The 18,920-nt window shown below is 49.0% G+C and overlaps 1 protein-coding gene across 3 annotated transcripts in view; it reads right to left on the minus strand.

Moving 5' to 3' along the window:
- The window catches only part of Fam135b (family with sequence similarity 135 member B), a 247,518-nt gene that overhangs the window by 23,267 nt on the left and 205,331 nt on the right, over nucleotides 1-18,920 (minus strand). For all 3 annotated transcript variants that reach the window (XM_069991457.1, XM_069991456.1, XM_069991459.1), the window contains exons 9-12: nucleotides 17,155-17,204; nucleotides 13,471-13,626; nucleotides 11,414-11,487; nucleotides 5,695-5,849 (exon numbers count right to left, since the gene is read on the minus strand). In XM_069991457.1, coding sequence (XP_069847558.1) covers nucleotides 5,695-5,849; nucleotides 11,414-11,487; nucleotides 13,471-13,626; nucleotides 17,155-17,204 — 435 coding nt within the window. The remainder of the gene's footprint in view (nucleotides 1-5,694; nucleotides 5,850-11,413; nucleotides 11,488-13,470; nucleotides 13,627-17,154; nucleotides 17,205-18,920) is intronic.

Raw genomic sequence — 18,920 nt, forward strand, 5'->3', positions numbered from 1 at the left:
GCTCTAACTGACAGCATGAGCCCTGTCCCAAGACTGACACACTGAGAATACAACTTCTGATCTAGAACCTCACAGACCTCATCTTCTCAAACCTAACAGCTGGACGCATGGAAGGCTTCAGAACTTCTGAGGTTGCATCTAGCGTCTAAAATGAAGCCAATCTTATGAGGAACTGTGCTCCTAAATGTGAAGTCTGACCTAAATCACCACAGTTAGTGTCTGATTTGCATCGTGCTAAGGAAAACTCTCCGATCTTATCATTATTACTTACTTTATACTTACCAAAGGTAGCTTAGTAACCACCACTTGTAAATATTCTCTCTATCTCTTCACACACAGTATTGTCGAGTAAGAAGATCTCTCCGCAGCCAGGAAGGTCTGACTGGCAACCTAGCTTGACATTGCTACTTCACAACTCTGAAACTGTGGACATGGGTAGAATGGTGGAACGAAAATATACTTTTCCTCTCCTCTCCTCTCCTCTCCTCTCCCTCTCTCTCTCTCTCTCTCTCTCTCTCTCTCTCTCTCTCTCTCTCTCTCTCTCTCTCTCTCTCTCTCTCTCTCTAACAGAATATGTGTTTAATCATGTGATTAAGTTCCACAAACCTTACTGCTGATGAAAATATCAGACACATGCTGCCTCAGAATGATAGCCAAATAAACTTTCTCTTCATTCCTGGGACAGGTACCTGACCCTGTTCAGGCAGTTAGGGATAGACAACAAAGTGGGAAATAAAGAGTATAAATCACTTTTCTTGTTCCCCCCACGGTTCAGGGAACTCCAGTTCCAGCGCACACATGCCTAGACCAGAGGCAAAATCAGAAGGCGAGCCCTGATTTTTGTCCTTTTGCTCCAGGATAGGTAAAATCCAAGCCAACAGGCATCCAATCTAGTAGGCAAAGCCTTTTTCCTAAGGGACTAGGAACTTAATACCTAGCTAACCAGACAGAAAAGCTTCTGATTCCCCCACCGCACCCCTACCCCCTACCCCTGATGATAGGGAATGGTTTCCTGCCCAGAAGGTCACCAATTCCTCCATTCTACTTTTCCTCAAGAAACTTACTGTCTACCTTCAACACCTCTCTAGCTTACTGTTGTTCTTTAATTGGCAGAGATAACAAGCCCCGCCCCTGGAAGGAATCAGCAGATCCTCAGCTGAGAACAGTCATAACTCACAGTCACCGCCACGGTAGGTAGGAAAGGTCTCTTATGGGGAAGGAGATTTCTGCTTTCTTCAGAAAGCACTCTTAACTATGATGGCTCTAACCAGGTTAATTATCCCATGTGATAGCCGTGCCACCAGGAAGCTTCTAGAATTATTTCTTTTTATAGGCAGATGGCAGGAAGTCAAAGCATTGAAAAATTTAAGGCAAGGTATTCTCCCTTTTCTCCCTTCCTCTCTCTGCTCTCTTTCTTCCTTATCTCTTTCTTCTCTTTTCCCTTCTCCTTCCTCTTCCTGCTTCTCTACTTCTTCCTCCTTCTGTTTTTCTCTTACACACACACACACACTCTCTCTCTCTCTCTCCCTCTCTCTCTCTCTCTCTCTCTCTCTCTCTCTCTCTCTCTCTCTCTCTCTCTCTCTCTCTCTCTCTCTCTCTCTCTCAGACAAGCATAAATGCTTCCATGCCTGTCTTTAGCACAGTTCTGATCAGAGAACAATGTGATACATTGTTCATTTTCCATCTACACAAAACCAAAAAGGGAGACTATTTCCCCCGAAAGGTTTAAGTCTTCCAGATGGTTTTCATAGATGTGAAATGAATATCATCTCTTCTGAGTGTTGTTATGGAGTAAACCACCAGGACATGAGTTGGAAACCACATGGGGTTTTCAGACAGGATCATCACTCACTCTGAGTGTGATTCATGACAAGGTCAAGGAATGATGTCTCCATTACATGGACGCAGTCTGTGCATCCAAAACACTGAGCACATTTCCCTTCCTCTGTGAGATCTTGCCTACGTCCACCACAAATCCCAGCATGTTTTCTATACACGCATGGTGCCACTCATCACCCAGGGGATGATCTGCTTCGTGCATCTCTTTTCCACTTGAGAGAGAGAGAAACTTATGTTCATTCTCTGTTGCCCCAGGGGGTAGGACCAAGTCTAGTACATATTTGATAAGTTGTATTCATGAAATGAATTGAGAGTAGAACAGAGATGAAACAAAACAAAAGATAGTATGCTCTTTAGTTGTACTGGTTTCCAAAAACAAACAAAATCCCAGAATAATAGTACGCTGACATTCCATGTGTGTAAAATTCTCTGACTTCAGCAGTGGACCAGGCTTAGGAAGTGTCACCGCTACTTCTAGAAAGCTGAAACTCTCATAATCAGGTTCCTCAGCAGGAGATCCCTGTGAAAATATTGTGTTTGACAAGTTGCTGCCACGATTGTTTTTTGAACCCGATTTCCAGAGTATTCCTTACCTTAGTCAAATCAACACGTCATTGCCAGTATTCCTAAACACTGATCAAGATGCATTTTATTCATAAATCGCTTTGCTGAACATCAACTTCTTTGTACACAAACTACTTTTTTAAAAAAAGAAAACAAAAAGAAAGTAACAATGAAAACACCAGTCATCCAACCAGTGGAAAAGAAATAGCCCCAAAATGAATATGGTCAGCATCCAGGGGTCACACTAGAAAGGAGACATTGTGGGCAGTGCTTAGAATTCTAGGGTGAGGATTCTGTGGGGCCATGGATAGAGCAAGAGTGAAGAGAGGAGGGAAGAGCAGGAGGTTAGGCAGAGAGAGGCCACAGTACATTAGCTATTCACGGATCAATAAGGGGTATGGTTAGCATGTTACAAGCACAGCTTATACATTCTTAGAACATGCAGCATTGTATTAGCCTGACCCTGGCCAACTAAGACAGGCTGAATCAAGGACAACAAAGAAGCAGTGCAGCCATGAGTAAGGCTCAGAATTATAACCCTGAACCGGAGAGATGGGCGAGGGTCAGACGCAAGGAGGAGATAGCTCCAGGTGTGTGTGTGCTGTTAGTGGGATTGTACTCCTTACGTTGTGCTTGGCACTGCCGTTAATGTTTCAAGGGTAGACTTGTCCATTATTCACTGTGACCCAGATAGGTAGAAATTGCAACTCCTTGTGTCCAACTTCACATGCTGGCCATTGGGAAAACAACGCAATCGTGCTATCCGCCCAGCCCTCACAAACTGACACAAACCAAGCTCACTGGGAGCCTGGAACGGAGCTCGGGTTTATGGTACAAACCAGTGCACAAGTCATGGTGAATGGCTGATCACGACCCCACATTGTGTTTTCAATATGGAAGTGGATCTCTTTTACTTCCCACTTTATGCCCTGAGTAAAGGATAGATGACAAATATTTTTGAAAACGCCATGGCAAGGTATTATATAAGTGCCCCCAAACTCATGAGGAAAAAAAAAAGTATATTGCTATACTTTTGAATTTGGGACTAACGTACTCTCAAAGTCATTTGTGACAAAAGAAGGAGGTCAAAGCAAAGAATTACATTTGAGTGGCAATACAGACCTTGCTGTAAAGGTCATTTGGAGGATGGGAATAGATCAGGATGGTGTGTGTGGAGAAGCCCCAGGGAGACAGCCAGGCCTCAGAGTCACCCAGCTGCAGCCCTGACCCTGAGGCTGGAGGCCTAGGCTCAGGCAGAGCAGAGGCTGCAAAAGAAGAGGTACTGGCCCTAAACTATTCCATACATAGGGACAATAAATGGCTTAGAGAAACCTGAAGGCAGATGTCCACAGGAAGAACTCTGCTAGCCATGTATTGCTGAGTTGAAGCATCAAAGGCACTGACCTTCAAGGGAGAGGGAGAGGGTAGCAAGGGAGCAAGGGAGGCCCAGGAAGGTGGGGGTTGACTTTACCAGGGATGCTCAAAGGAAGGAGTCTCATAAGGAAAGCAAAGCTGACTTAAGAGCAATGAAGATATGTAGTGTTCACACACTCCTGCGTTGCAGGGCTGAATTTTATATTCATAGACTGTCTGCTAATGCTTGGAAGGAAAAGTCTGGGAGACAATCTACAAGAAGTCAAGATACTGGCAATATGAGAGAGTCTAACCATGAGTTTTTATCTCTTTTCTTCTCTAATGCTCCACATAGTCTATAAATGATGAACACATATACATATATGTATGCATATATATACCTACATTATACACACCGATACACCGCCACATGTTTACATGTATGTGAGTACCTGCACGCACACACCCCACCCTGTACACGCACACACCCCACCCTGTAGGAAACTGAACCCATCCTGTAGTAGCCTGGTAGTCACTTTGGCTGTCATACACAGGATGACCACTAGATGTCAGGGTGCAGCTGAAAATCAAGCACACAGATACATTTTTGCACTGTCCTTGGAAAATCACCTAGATTCCGAAACAAGCTACAAGTCTCAGATGGTAGAATTTCATTTTGGTCCATCACTAAAAGGATAGGTACCTAGGCCTGTGGCTTAAAAGACCTCATAGGGAAGTCAGCTTTGATTGTTGGCTTATGACCACATCACTCATAAATGGTATTGCTCAATATTCATTCTCTTTGTGCCTGTTTGGCTGAAATGGCTTGTGATGGTGTTTACAGGATTCTAGAGATAAAGCACATGGGCCTGTGACTTAAGGACCTAGAATTTTCTGTTCTTGGTTGGTTTTCCTTTGTCAAGCAGCGGCAATAGAGACGGAAGGGGGGATCCCGGCCTGTCCAACTAGGAGTTGGACAGTGAGCAAAGTGTGACACCATCTGGAGACACAGATGCAAACGAAGCACAGAAACCCTTGCTCTTTCCTCATGGTAAGGAGCCTTCCATCCAGAGCCCAGACACACCCTGCTTCCAAGAGCCTTTTCTTCTGGCTCATGACACAAAACAAGCACTTCACAGAGGGCTGAACCCAATGCTGCTACAGTTAAAGTGTGATGACTTCTTCTTCCTTTATTAGTGATACTGTGATTTAAACACAGGACTTCAGGCTTGCGGCATAGGTGCTCTACCACTTGAGCCACACCTCCAGCCCTCATGTGCTTCAGTTACTTTTCGGGTCTTGTGTCTTTTTGTCTGGAGTATACCCTCATACCAGGACCCTCCAAAGTATGGCCTCACATCTAAATGGGCTGGCAGACACAGACCATCACACCCGGTGCCTGATGATTGGTTGGAATGGGATCTTGCTAGTTTTTTTTTTTGCAAAGGTTGGCATCAAATCCCCTTCTTAGTAGCTGGAATTGCAGGTGTGAGCCACTGCACCAGACTTCCAAAATGACTTCATAATTGAGATGCACAATAGAGACAAGATCTTCATCTATGCTTAATCAGTCCTGGTGTGTGTGTGTGTGTGTGTGTGTGTGTGTGTGTGTGTGTGTGTGTTTGTGTGTGTGTGTGTGTGTGCGTGCGCACGCACACACGCACAAGAAGACAAGGAATTGTGATCCTAACAGGTACTAGGCACAATTCCACCTAGAAGAGATCAAGGAAGAAGTCATTAATCAGTCTCTGGTTGAATGGTTGGGTTACCGGTACCAGTGAAATAAAATCTTTCGCAAAGTGGGTCAGCCTTAATTCTTGGGGCCGCACAGGCCTGATGGAGCCCTTCCTTCCTGCATTCTCGCTGTGGTAACACTGGCAGGAGCCACCTGCATAGCCTCTTTCTTCAGTCTTTGCAAAACAGCAAAGTAAGACCAACCTGTCACCGGGCAATCCACGTATCTGTCCTCGAAGATGACGGGCAGCGTGTTCCAGTCTCCGTCGATGTCCAGGCACTCTGCGGGCAGCGGGGGCATGCTGGTGAGGTACTCCGAGTTCCGGATGTCCAGGGAAAGCTGGCTGTGGGTCTGTATCCTGCGGAGAACAGGAGAGGATGAGCGTCTAAGCAGGCGGAAGTACTCTACACGCGCCAGCCACCCTCTCACCCCATGAGCGTGTTCAGAAGAGTCCCATCAGAGCCTGGCAGTGACTCTGTCCATCCACCCACGCCAACCTCTCAGCCAAAAACAAACTCCAGGACAGGCTGCTTTGTGCGGGAACTGATCCAGACACAGGTGTCAGCAGTTCTGGAGGGTCAGGTTAGGCGAGATACAGGTTGTCTGTCATGTACCATTTAGTGGAACGCAGTATACGCCATGCTGCAAGAATGCTAGCTGACCTTCTAAACAGCCAGGGATCTCACACACAAGTACACTGAAGGAATACTTTAAATCGGATTTTCGTCCACTCTTACTCCTCCACGTAGGGTCTGAGGCACGTTTTGGTACGATCATAGTGCTTTGAATGCATGCATAGAAATATCAGAATAGAAGCTAATAAAAAATCTAAAAGAAACTCCACCTAAACAGCCCCCCTTCCGGTCATGGGGCTTCAACTCAGGTCCCGGGCACTGTCCCTGAGCTTTCTGCTCAAGGCTAGCACTCTACTTTGAGTCACAGCTCCACTTCAAGTGTTCTGGTGGTTAATTGGAGTCTCATGGACTCTTCTGCCTGGGCTGGCTTGGAACCATGATCCACAGATCTCAGCCTCCTGAGTAGCTAGAATGACAGGCATGAGCCACCAGCACCCGGCTAAACAGCCTCTTTTTCTAATTGCCTTTTTTTGTGGAATGTGGGAGCTTCAACCTGAGTTCCTGTAATTCAGGAAGCATGTTTTTAATTGGCTGCTCTGTGTAGGATTTAAGAAATATCCATTATTTATTCTCTATGACCTGAACAATTTTCCACCAACAGGAATTCAGTTCTAGGCATTGGAATAATCACAATTTCTCATTCCCAGATGAGATGAGGATGGGTGGTGTTGGGAGAGGATGGGTGGTGTTGGGAGAGGATGGGTGGTGCTGGGAAAGGATGGGTGGTGTTGGGAGAGGGGAGGGGAGAAACAAACGGAAAGGGAGACATAGATAAAGACGCATTGCTCACAGACCGACAAGCCGAATTGAAACCTCCTTGTACAACTAAAGATCATAAAAAATAAAATGAAGTTTTTCCTTTAAAGATGGGATAAATAATGGCCCTTTTCCTTAAATCTTTCCACAGAGATTTTTTTTGAGCTTGGGAAGTGAAAGACATTAACATTCCATAATTTTTCTCCACAACGACTCAATCATTTTCCCCCAAAGAAAGAAAAGCATAATATAAGGTTGTGGATCTGGGAGAATTTTAGCATGCATGTCTGTCTGTCTGTCCATCAGTCTGTCTCTCTGTGTCTCACTGTGGAACAGCCTGAACTCTGGAAGTTCACAGCCATGGAACTCGACACAGGTCTGGCACAACCTCTCTAACCAGTTTTCTCATCAACAGATACCAGGAAGTGAATCTAGACACATAAATGATCATTAGTGTAACATTTCAAATAAAACCCATACTAAGTAAGCCTATGAAATTCACATCAATTTATATTAAATGTGGATATTTTATTTCCTTCTTCCATTGCTATTGGATGGGTCTGCTACATCATCTTTGAACACTTGAGACTTTCATGTTTTCTGAGTATTTAAGTGGGATTTTGTGTCAATCAGCTCTGAACTTCATACTATGAAAGGAATCCGGAACTTCCAGTGTGATTTGCAGTGCACTGAGTAATGTGTTGAATACGCATGGAGACACTTTGGACTGAGCTTTAATCTGGGTCTGCAACTCGAGAGTCATGAGAAAGGCGCTGGGCAAACAGCAAGAGCAGGAGGGTCAGGTCTGAGCTGTGTGTGACCCAAGGTCCTTCTAAAATACAGATTCCCAGGCATGGGGCCCATAACTAACACAATTGCTTAGCATGTGTTCTAACAGTGGCTAAAGATGATTGGGGTCCACGGGAGTCCTTGCCAGTCTGTGACCGCAGGGCCTGAGAAGTCTCTTATGTAGGACCCCCAGGCCCAGCCACAGGAACGGATGGACTTTGTTGCCAGCCTCACCTGGAAGCTTCCATGCCTAGCTCAGTTTCCAAGCACTGTGTTACACATTCCTGGACAGAGAGGTGGGGTGGGTGTACAATGCTGGAGACTAGGTTTGGTGTAGGGAGATATGTATGGGTTTGCATATGGCCAAGGGTGGTAATGGCTAATGGCAGACACCACTTTGACTGTATTGGGAATGCATTACAGTTATACTTCTTAATGCTTCTGCTTAAAAAAAAAACTCCAGAGGCCTGGCATCTGATAAAATGATTGGCATGTCCCAGCTGTGTCTGAGAGCGGAGAGTGGAGTGTAAGCTGGTGGACTGGGGGAGGATCTGCTCCCAGTGAGCACCTCCAATCATCTGGCGCAACATGAAAGTAGGGGCCCTACCGGGCGCCGGGGGCTCACCCCTGTCATCTGAGCTGCTCAGGATGCTGAGGTCTGAGGATTGCAGTTTAAAGCCGGCCCAGGCAGGAACATAAGGAGACTCTTATCCCCAATAAAATAGCAAAGCAGCCAGAAATGGAGCTGTGGTTCAAGCAGTAGCATAATAGCCTTGAACAGAAAAGTAGTTCTGGGATAGAGCTTAGGAGTTCAAGTCCCAGGAGTTCAAGAACTCAGGAGGTACACACACGCACACACGCACACACATGCACATACACGCACACACACACACACACACACACACAGTATGGAGGCCCAATTCTCTTTTTCTAGAGGCAGGATGCTCATTTGTCTTTTTTCCTTGGCTATCAGAACCCTGAGTTCTTGAGATATTTTGGAACCTGGGGCTCACATCAGCACCCTTCTAGGCTCTCAGCTCTTTGGCCTTGGAGTGAGAAGTCTGTCACCAGCTCCCTGATCCTGAAATCTTCAGCCCCTGGCTCTCCCATCCTCCATCGCTGATTCCATTTCCTGAATAAACCCCTTCTCCTCTACATTGCCCTATGGTTCTTGTCTCTCTGGAGAACCCTAAGATGGAAGATTAGCAATTATCAGGTGATAATTAATGGAAGACAGTAGCAGAGGACTGTCCTGCGCACTCTGCGCGGCCAGGGCAAGGACATGAAGACACCCCTTCCCCTAATGAAAGCGCTCCTGTGGCCCCTCACGTTGCTTTGATTTTTTTACCCTGTACATCACCTGATATATAATTTGTTGATTCTTCTTTATAGCGGTAGCTGCCTCATAAGGTAAATGTGACCATCAAATGAGACAACCCTAGGTATAGAGCATCTTATAGAATCAATACATGTTTTAAAAAGTCAATATTACAATCTGGGCACAGAAAACATGAGGGTCAAAGTAATAGGTCAATGCCCAGGTCACAGAAATGAAGGCTTCAGTATTCGTCTCCGTGGGCTTCCTCGTTTCCACATCCAGTCAACAAACATTCCTTCACAGTTACTTCGTGAGAAGCACCACCACACAAATGCCCCGGGAGACAGAGCGGACGGATGACCACACACAGCCGGCCACTGACTCACGCCCAACACCTGGGTGGCAAGAAGCTGTCCGCCTTCCGTGACAAGCTGGCCCACACTCACACTCCCAGAGACACAGACACAGAATGACAGTCTCCGCAAATACTCCTCATTCCCACCTGCTCAGTCGTGTCCGGTCCTGTCCTCGCCCTCTCCACTTAACAAGTCCTGTCCTGAATCTACGAAGCTGAGTTCACAGGCCGCTAAACAGTGGTGACCTATTGTTGAAGTAATCCAAGCCAGCTTGGACTGGGTTTGAATCTCATTGCTGCCACCTGCCCCCCATTCTCCAATCTCTAAAGTGACTCTATAAGAAAATATAATCTCCTAGGGCACAATCTTGTACCTGGCAAGGTCCCTACTCAAACAACTCCATGAAATTGTACTAGCTGTTCCTCTTATGTGTGTGTACACACACACACACACACATGCGTGCATTTCTCCATAATATATCACAATTTGTCACTCTTCTCTATTTATGCCTAAGCATTTCTACTACCAAAACATAAACTCCATTGGATACACAAATTGTCTACATGGTTCACTGCTGAATAGCCTACACCTAAAACGAATGCAGCTCTAAGGAAATAATCACTGAAGGAAGGACTCTCCCTCCATTTAAATCTAGTATACCAAGTTCAGAGGGTCTCAGTCAACAACTTGATGTCACAAGTTGGAGCATCCAGACTTCAATCCATGTATATGAGATTTGAAGTTAGGGTCCAAATTTCTCTTTGCAGGTTAAAACTGTATTAGCTATAATTACTATGAGTCTACATTATTTCCCTGGTCCCTAAGGCCCTACCTGAGCCAATCTCTCCCTCCATTGAGTGAGGACTTTGCTTCCTCTTCCAGCTTTTCCTGTGTATGTGGTGCAGAGGAATCAAACCCTGGGCTTCACACATGCTAGCCAAGCACTCTTACCACCGAGCCACCTTCCCAGCCCAGCCCTCTCCTTGGCTAGCTGCCCACCCCTTTCTGCTGCTCTTTCAATTTCCCTCCTCACAACCACCACAGAAAGGTCCCCCATCCCACCCCACTGATGCCACGGCTCCAACTAACCCCCCCCAAGGGGTACCTTCTATCCTGTGACCCCAGGCCACTGGTACCTTACCACAGTCCTGGGTTCGTGAGATAGTGCTCAAAACCCTTAAAGTTACAGTAATATTGGTGGGTCTAGCTCTTCTGATGTTAGACTTGTACAAAGTGTATTCAGGTGGTGTAACATGGAGGCTGGAAGAAATGAATGGGTAAAGGACAGACCCCAGCCACCTCTGCAGTCGCTAGTGTAACAAGCAGACACATTTTCCTTGGTGCCCCCTTGACTTCAGAACCCAACTGAAAATGCCAGCGGACTCTGCAGATAGAGCAAGCGCAGGGCAGAATGCAGGTGGGAATCCCACAGCTTGCTCCTCCCACTAGGGGACCTGAGGCCTCCCCTGGGCACACTATCCCCACCCTTGTAATCATTCAGAAAACCAAAAGGGACTTGTGGAACGCGAGACTAAAGTTCTCAGAGGAGTCTCTGCCCCTCCATGCCAAGGAGCCTAGGAGAGAGCATGAGCTGCCGTCTATCCTCGGACTCCTCTTCCATCTTTCTCAGTCTTTTCTGGTAGAAGGCAAACTTAAACAGCCACCAATCAATCCTCTTCATTAGAGAGCTGCTCTGTCTTCCTGATTATGCTAGCTGTGCTTGTGACAAAGCTATGGGCGGCCCGGGTCTGTGGTCTGTTCTGCCATGGCTTGTGACCACACCACCTGCATGGGATTTATTTTTCAGAGAGGTAGACGAGGATGTTGGCGGCAGGGATGGAGCAAGTCTTGATGGCGTCCCTACAGCCAGGATGACACTCAACAAAAGGAACTTTTGGCTGGTGACCCTCTCTGACCCCTGCAGCTCCCGCCTCTGCAGCCCAGGAACTGCAGAGGGGACTGGCAGAAGGGAGCGGATTTCTCTCCGTCACAGCCAGGGATGAAGGAGAGAGGACCTGGGTGGGATGAAGGGAGGAGGACGGCATGAGTGGACACTGGGGTCACTTACAGATTCTCCTGGAAGGTCAGGACTGCCAGCTTTTGGTGCTCCATATAAAAGAAGGCTTCAGAAAACCTCCGGACCTGAGAAGCCAGACAATACCAACAATGTAATTCTTTGGGTGGAGAGGACCTCTACTTTCTAAATTGACAGGTTGAACCGGTACGTATTCAGTTGTGGTTGGAAGAAAGCTCTCACACATGCCTGAAGATGTGAAGTGGTCGGTCTGTGCTGTCCGCCGCTGCCCTCACCCCTGCCCAGCGCTCAGCTCACATCCAGTTCATCAATTCCATGCGTGTTGATGTATCTGTTCCTGCAAGGCTTCCTACCAGCTTTGTGCTCGTGTGTTAATCCTTCTAACTGAGTGTGGGACCTCTGAAAACAGTTCTTATAAAAATGCAGACTGCCAGGTGCGGGAGGCTCACACCTGTCATCCTAGCTACACAACAGGCTGAGGTCTGAGGATCTTGGTACAAAGCCAACCCTGGCAGGAGAGAACGTGAGACTCTTGTCTCCAATGAACCACCAGAAAACCAGAAGTGGCACTGTGGCTCAAAGTGGTAGAGCTCTAGCCTTGAGTAAAAGAGCTCAGGGACAGCGCCTAGGCCCTGAGTTCAAGCCCCACAACCAAAATATGGAGAGAGACTAAGCAGACTTTCCAGAGCCAGCCCTGCAGGTGTGTCCTCAGATTTCTACTCCTCTCGCTATAAGCAAGAAGATCGGCTTTGTTCAATACCACCTACTCCTAGGTGCCAAACTTGTGGTAAAGAAACACACCAAGGAGGCTGGGCTACGGGACTCCCAGGGCTCATCCTAGCACGTGGGCTGCTGGAGCCGGGGATTCCCAGAGTGAGAGCAGACCAGACAGCAACAAGTCTACGAGACTCCATCACCAATGGCTGAGCAGAGCAGAGGGGAAAAGGCTGGATGGCCCAGCCCCGCACAATGGCTGGGTGTGGGGAGGGCATGCACTGTCAGCCCTAGCCACCCAGGCTGGCCAGGGCTTAAGGGGGACCCTACCTCAATACAACCATTTTGAAATGGGCTAGAGGTATGACTCAGGTGGTCGAGTGCCTACCTAGCAAACATGAGTCCCTGAGCTCAATCCCCAGTACAGCAGAGAGAGAGGGAGAGAAGGAAAGAGGGAGAAAGAGAGAGAAAGACAGAGAAACAGACAGACAAAGACAGAGACACAGAGAGAGAGAGAGAGAGAGAGAGAGAGAGAGAGAGAGAGAGAGAGAGAGAGAGAGAGAGAGAGAGAGAGAGAAAGGGAGGAAGGGAGGGAGAAGGAGAGAGAGGGGGGCTAAGACAAGTCCTTATATTTAAAAGCACTTTTCTACCATATAAGATGATGATAAGTGAAATGAACCCCAAGATATGGACACAAGAGGTTTTTCTTTGTTGTTGTTTTTAATGTACTCTGTGATTTTTTTTGTTTCTTTTGTATGTTTTTCCCTCTATGGTATATCCCCTGTTGTCACTATACTTGCTTTTGGTGCCCTGCATCTTGTATATACATTTGTCTAATTGGGGAGGTGAAGGGGAATAACAAAATACTGAAACAAGGACACAGGATGACCCATTGCAACAAGGATACCCACAAGACATCATGATGGAAATGAACTTTACAACTTGTGGGGGGAGGGGGAAGGATGGGGGAAGAGGGCGAGGGAAGGGATAGTAGGAGAAAAAGGAGGCGGTAACTATGCTCGATAGGAAATGTGCTCATTACCTTACTCATGTAACTGTAACTCTTCTGTACAGCATCTCTACAATAACATATAATTCCCAGATACTTTCTAAAGTACCAGTACCTCTAATGTCCTATGACAAGCCCTGTGCTGGTGGGACTCTGGGCAGCAGGTGTGGTGTGAATGGCGAGGCCTGGGTCTGGGGGCCATAAGTGGACTGTGTCCCCCTGCACATCCATGGGGGATTCTCCTCAGCTCGTTTGTCTGGAACCATCCCATTCCGATCCCACTCAGTGAACTAACTCTAGTAAAAATGTCCTCAGGAGAACAGCTGGGTGGGGTTGGCGCATGCGCGTGTCGCCATAGGCCATTTACCCTCAGGGTGTGGTGCTCCTGGGTGAGGTAAGTGGCCACCTGGGAGTTGAGGGTCACGGCGTCCAGGAACTGTGTCCACAGCGCCATCAGGTGGGATGCCAGCCAGGCCAGGTCCCTGCTGATCTGCTCGGCTATCTTCTCCGGATTGTTCAACATCTGAATGTGCAGAAGGGAGGCGCAGTCAGGAAATGAAGGGTTGTGGGCAGGATGAGGGTGCTCCTGGGACAAAGGCACGGTCCCTGGGAAACCTCCACGCGGGGGAGGAGGAGGAGGGGAGGAGGGCAAGCTGGATTCTCCAACCTGAACCCCTCGCTGGGGACCAGCACCCTGCTGTCCCAACGCTCGGCTCCGTGTTGCCCCAGGGAAATGCCAAGCCTTCAGTCTGGCTTCACTGTCTCCCCGAAATCCTCCTCCTTCACTATCTCCCCGAAATCCTCCTCCTTGCATCTTGCTTTGCCTTACCATTCAGCTAGAAACCACTGAAAACTCAGTTCTAAAGACAGGAGGTGTGGCTCAGGTGGTAGAGCACCAGCGAGTGAGTAAAAGCATCAGATACCGAGTTCGAGTCTAAGCCTTGGTTTAAAACAAAAAAGAAAGATAAGGGCTGGGAAGGTGGCTCAATGGTAGAGTGCTTGCCTTGCATGTACGAAGCCCTGGGTTTGATTCCTCAGCACCATATAAACACAAAAAGCTCAGGTAGTGCTGTGGCTCAAGTGGTAGAGTGCTCGCCTTGAGCAAAAGAAGCTCAGGGACAGTGCTCAGGCTGAGTTCAAGCCCCAGGACTGGAAAAAGAAAGACAAGAACTCAGTTCTAGTGACTTACTTCTGACAACTCTGAGACTGACCTCTCCTGCCTTAGTTTGTCCTTGAAGGGCGGCCACAGCCCTCTCGGGGGCTTCCGGACACCTGTGGCTTGTGTCTCTGCCGCGTTCCCTCCTTGCCTGCCCTTCTCCATATCCTTGCGTCCTAGCACCCTGGCTGAAAGTGTGAACTCTACATTAAATCCACGGGTGCCCTGGTGTCTGTGCGTGACCTCCACAGCCATGCTGCAGCCCGGGCTTCCTGGGATTCCAGCTCTGGGTCCTGCGACTCCCCTCCACCTCTGACACAGGTGGGAATTCAGAGCTCAGCCACCAGGGCAAATGAGCACAAGACAGGAAGCTATTCATGATGCATGTTTGGGGAACCATTATCCTCTCCCCCCCCCCCGCCAGCTGATTAGACAAATGGCTTCACATAAGGCTAAAGCGGCTTCTAAAGAAGCGGCGGGAGGTCTTCGCTGCGCTCACAGATGCCTGTGACACATGGCTAGGAGGGCTTTCTGCAGACCAGGGAGGCTCACACCTATAATCCTAGCTACTCAGGAGGCTGAGAGCTAAGGGTCAAGGTTCAAAGCTAGCCTGGGCAGGAAAGTCCATGAGACTCTTATCTCCAGTGAACTACCAGAAACAGGAAGTGGCACTGTGGCTCAAGTGGTAGAGTGCTCGCCTTGAGCTAAAGAGCCGAGAGACAGCACCCAGGCTCAGAGTTCAAGCCCCACAACTGACAAAAAAAAAAAAAGGATATTTTCCAGCAGGTACTCTGCTAGTCCCTGACTGATTTGAGGTCTCTAAATGCTGGGCTGGGTTTCCTGAGGACCCTTCTGCCCTGTGCAGGGAGCACCGCCCTCTCCTTGCTCATCCTGCATGGCGGGGTGTGCCCCCCCCGCTGCTCTTCCCCAGGCTTTGCAGCCCCAGCTCCTGCCGGCCCTGGTCTCCGGCCCTGGTCACTGCCGGCAGTGTCTCTGGCTGGGAGCTGGGCCTCACGCTGCCCACTCCCTCTGCCTGGATGTCTGACACTGCCCTCCCTGTGTCTGGCAAGCCAGCGTGTTTCCAGAACCCTCTGAGACAGAACCAGCCCCCCTCCCCACCCCACCCCCTCTCCTTGCTCCACAGAGCCTGCTCCTATCTCCAGGCTCAGGCTGCAGACCTGGCTGCTCTTCCCCATGGGTATGTTACGCCCTAACGTTAATTTTCTGAGTGACCAGCACTTAGCAGATGCTCAGGAGCCGTCCTAAGGCTCACACAGAGTAAAGGTATGTGGAAAACCACTGCTGCAGAGCTCTGGTGTTCAAATCGTCTTAAATCACCTAAAGCAGGGTCCAGCCTTCCATCCTGCGGCAGGAGCAGGTGCTTGAGATGGACGCATAGATTCGCTACATGGCCACCAGGTGGCGATGTTCTCTGTCTAAATGGCAGGGTGTGTGGGTGAGCCTGGTTTGGAGCAGCACTGGGGAGAGGGCAGGCTTTATCTCTCCCCAGCCGGCCAGGTACTCATGCAGTAGACTCATGCCGATCCCACTCACCCTTCCCTCCTGGTCACCCGGCCCCCTCCTGCAGCAGTAACAATAAAATGCAGTGACAAGTAGTGGCCGCAGCAGCAACACAGACACTCAAAGTCAAGATCCAGCAAACTTCCTTCCCTCCTCCCCCAATCTGGGGGTAGAAAGGAGGCAAGGCATGGCCTCTGGTGAAACGTGTTGGGTAAACGCTTTGGATCAGAGGTGACCGAGTTGCTGTGGATGCTGGTAGCCCGGGCGGAGTCCGGCACCCATCCTCAGAAAATGAACAGGGACATGGAAACACTTCCCTCAGTACGACACAACAGATGTGCCTCCACTCCGTGATGCCGGTACCCGTGCTGGTGTGACTGCCACTAATCCCCGCCACCATCAGATTCACTCCCTCTGAGGGGTGAGGTACCTTCGTCTCCCCAGTTCCTGGCACAGAGCGTCTGCAGCAGCGGAGCAGTTTCAGGGGTGTCTTTTGTTATTCCTAAGGTCCTTTCGGACCCACTGAGTTTATGTTAATAGGGTGGCTCACACCCTTGGACCCTCGAACACCTTCACCTTGGGGGTTGGTTACCAGAAAGATCTACTCAAGACGAATGCATGGTGATTTTCCCACTTCGGGGACCATGTCGATTGTCAGCGGGCAGGTTTAATCCAGCGGCGCTCTGCCCTGCAGTCTCCCTGAGAACCCTAACCAGCAGGGCCTGGACAGATGTGGTTGGTGGCATCCTATCTGCCGGAGGGTGACCGTGCCCAGCTTCAGGGACAGAAGCTTGCCCTCCTCGCCCCTTTCAGATCCCGCCCTATGCACCTCTTCGTCTACATCCTTTGTTGTATCCTTTCCGCAACCACACTAAAAGTTAAAAACCTGTTTCCAAAGTTTGCTGAGCCATTTGATCAAATTATCCAACTGAAAGGGGAAGCCTGGCTGCCCCCGATTTAAAAAGCAGGAGAGGCCCCAGCCCCGCCCCTGGTAAGTCTTAAAGGACTGCAACTTTTGCTTATAGGACCAAATGACCTTGATCGTCTGACCTTGAGCTATGGTTAGCATGAGAAAAATCCCTACACCTCTGATGCCGTTAGTGTTCTGTGGTAGAAACCAATCTTAGCAGTTCCTTTTCCTCTTAGGAATGGCCCCCCAGCGTCTTCATGGCTCCTCTGGCCTGGGAGATTGATCCAAGCATTCCAGCCTGCGCAGCGCACAGTCCCCACCCCATGCCGGGGACCCCTCCCCGGAACCCCGGCTGTCCCTTGTCTCCCGTGCTCAGAGCCTGGCTGGCTGCTCAACACAGGCAGCCCTCTGCTTCCTGCCTGGAGGCTCCCCTTCCTTCCACCCAAGGTCAGTGCTCCAATTACCTGTAGCTCAGAGCACAGCCGAGAGAGCGTTTCTTCCACAGCCAGGGCCTCTGGGAAGGAAGAAGAAAGATCACACAGTGAAACAGACATGTGCCAGAATGGGACCGCTGACTAAGAGAGGCCTGCCTTTGCAGCGAGCACTGAGGTCGAATGTCCTCGCACAGCCCTGGAGGCCACCTGCCTGTGAGTGTAACGTGCTACACACCCCATTGCACCTGCCTGTGAGTGTAACATGCTTACACACCCCATTGCACCTGCCTGTGAGTGTAACGTGCTTACACACCCCATTGCACCTGCCTGTGAGTGTAACGTGCTACACACCCCATTGCAGGACCCAAGCTAAGTGCACATTTACTTGTGCCATTTTGCTACAGATGCATACAGTCATGGGCTTGAATATCCACCTTGCAGATGAAAAGGTAGCAGCCCAGAGAAGCAGGTGCAGTGTGAGCCGGCTGCACAGCTCCGAGTCTAGGAGGTCAGGCAGCACCAGAACCTTCCATGCTGCTCACAGGCAACAGGCTGTCTACGAAGGAGAACCAGGGGCCTCTGGAGGTGTGCAAGCAGACACTGCCCATGACGGTGTTTAGACTCATCCCTTGTAAATGCTCCATCATTTGGAGCATTTTTCTCTATCTTTAATTCCCTTACACTCCCTCCTTGCCCTCTTTCCTTCCTTCCTTCCTTCCTTCTTTCCTTCCCTCCCTCCTTCCTTCCTTCCTTCCTTCCTTCCTTCTTTCCTTCCTTCCCTCCTTCCTTCTTTCCTTCCTTCCCTCCCTCCTTCCCTCCTTCCTTCCCTCCTTCCTTCCTGCCTTCCTTCCTGCCTTCCTTCCTTCCTTCCAGCTCATTTGTCCACTCTCACAGCACATGTCTGGAGTGTGGCGTGACATTAAAGAACCCTGCCCAGAGGTGAGCACAGGCCTCTTCCTCGGCTCTGCTCCACCTTGCCAGGTGACCCTGAGGATTCTTGGCCCTTCAGTTCTGTCAGTCAAGAGCGTTTGCACCCATGATGTTTGATCACTGGAGAGTTCATGTGCAAGAATTTGTTGTCCTCAGAACACTGTAAGTGTGAAGGAGGACAGGTACTGCATGGTTTCCTTAATCACCCAGATCAAGTGTGCGCACTGCACAGCTCTGTGTACACAGCTCTGCATTCTAGCTTGGAGGCTCTTTGTGAACATCGTTTCATGCAACGAGGTAGCTTTAGGAGGTCGTTGGGGTTGGGACAGGTGGCGGAGAATGGTGGCAGGTGTGTGGTACTCACAAACTGATGTGTTAAATTAAATCCCCTTTGTCCAACTACTTGAAGATCATGATTTTTATAAGTTTGTTTTACACTCCTGTAAACTGTAAGTTTTTAAATTACACCCTTCCCTAATATTTTTTTTTCTTTTGTGGTTCTGGGGATTGACATCCTAATCCTTTTTTTTGTTGTTGTTGTTTATGTCAGTCCTGGAGCTTGAACTCTGGGCCTGGGCGCTGTCCCTCAGCTCTTCAGCTCAAGGTTAGCACTCTACCACTTGAGCCACAGCGCCACTTCCAGCTTTCTAGTTGTTAATTGGAGATAAGAGTCTCATGGACTTTTCTGCCCGGGCTGGCTTTGAACCATGGTCCTCAGATCTCAGCCTCCTCAGTAGCTAGCATGACAGGCATGAGCCACTGGCACCCAGCTGACACCCTAATCTTTAAAGGCTGTTAACCAGCATTTCCCCACACCTCAAAGAGCAATTTTAACATTATGCCCCAGGTGTGCCTGGTATGAAGTA

This window comes from Dipodomys merriami, unplaced genomic scaffold, assembly GCF_024711535.1.
Source record: "Dipodomys merriami isolate MVZ:Mamm:240054 unplaced genomic scaffold, mDipMer1.0.p SCAF_4, whole genome shotgun sequence".
Classification (NCBI taxonomy): domain Eukaryota; kingdom Metazoa; phylum Chordata; class Mammalia; order Rodentia; family Heteromyidae; genus Dipodomys; species Dipodomys merriami.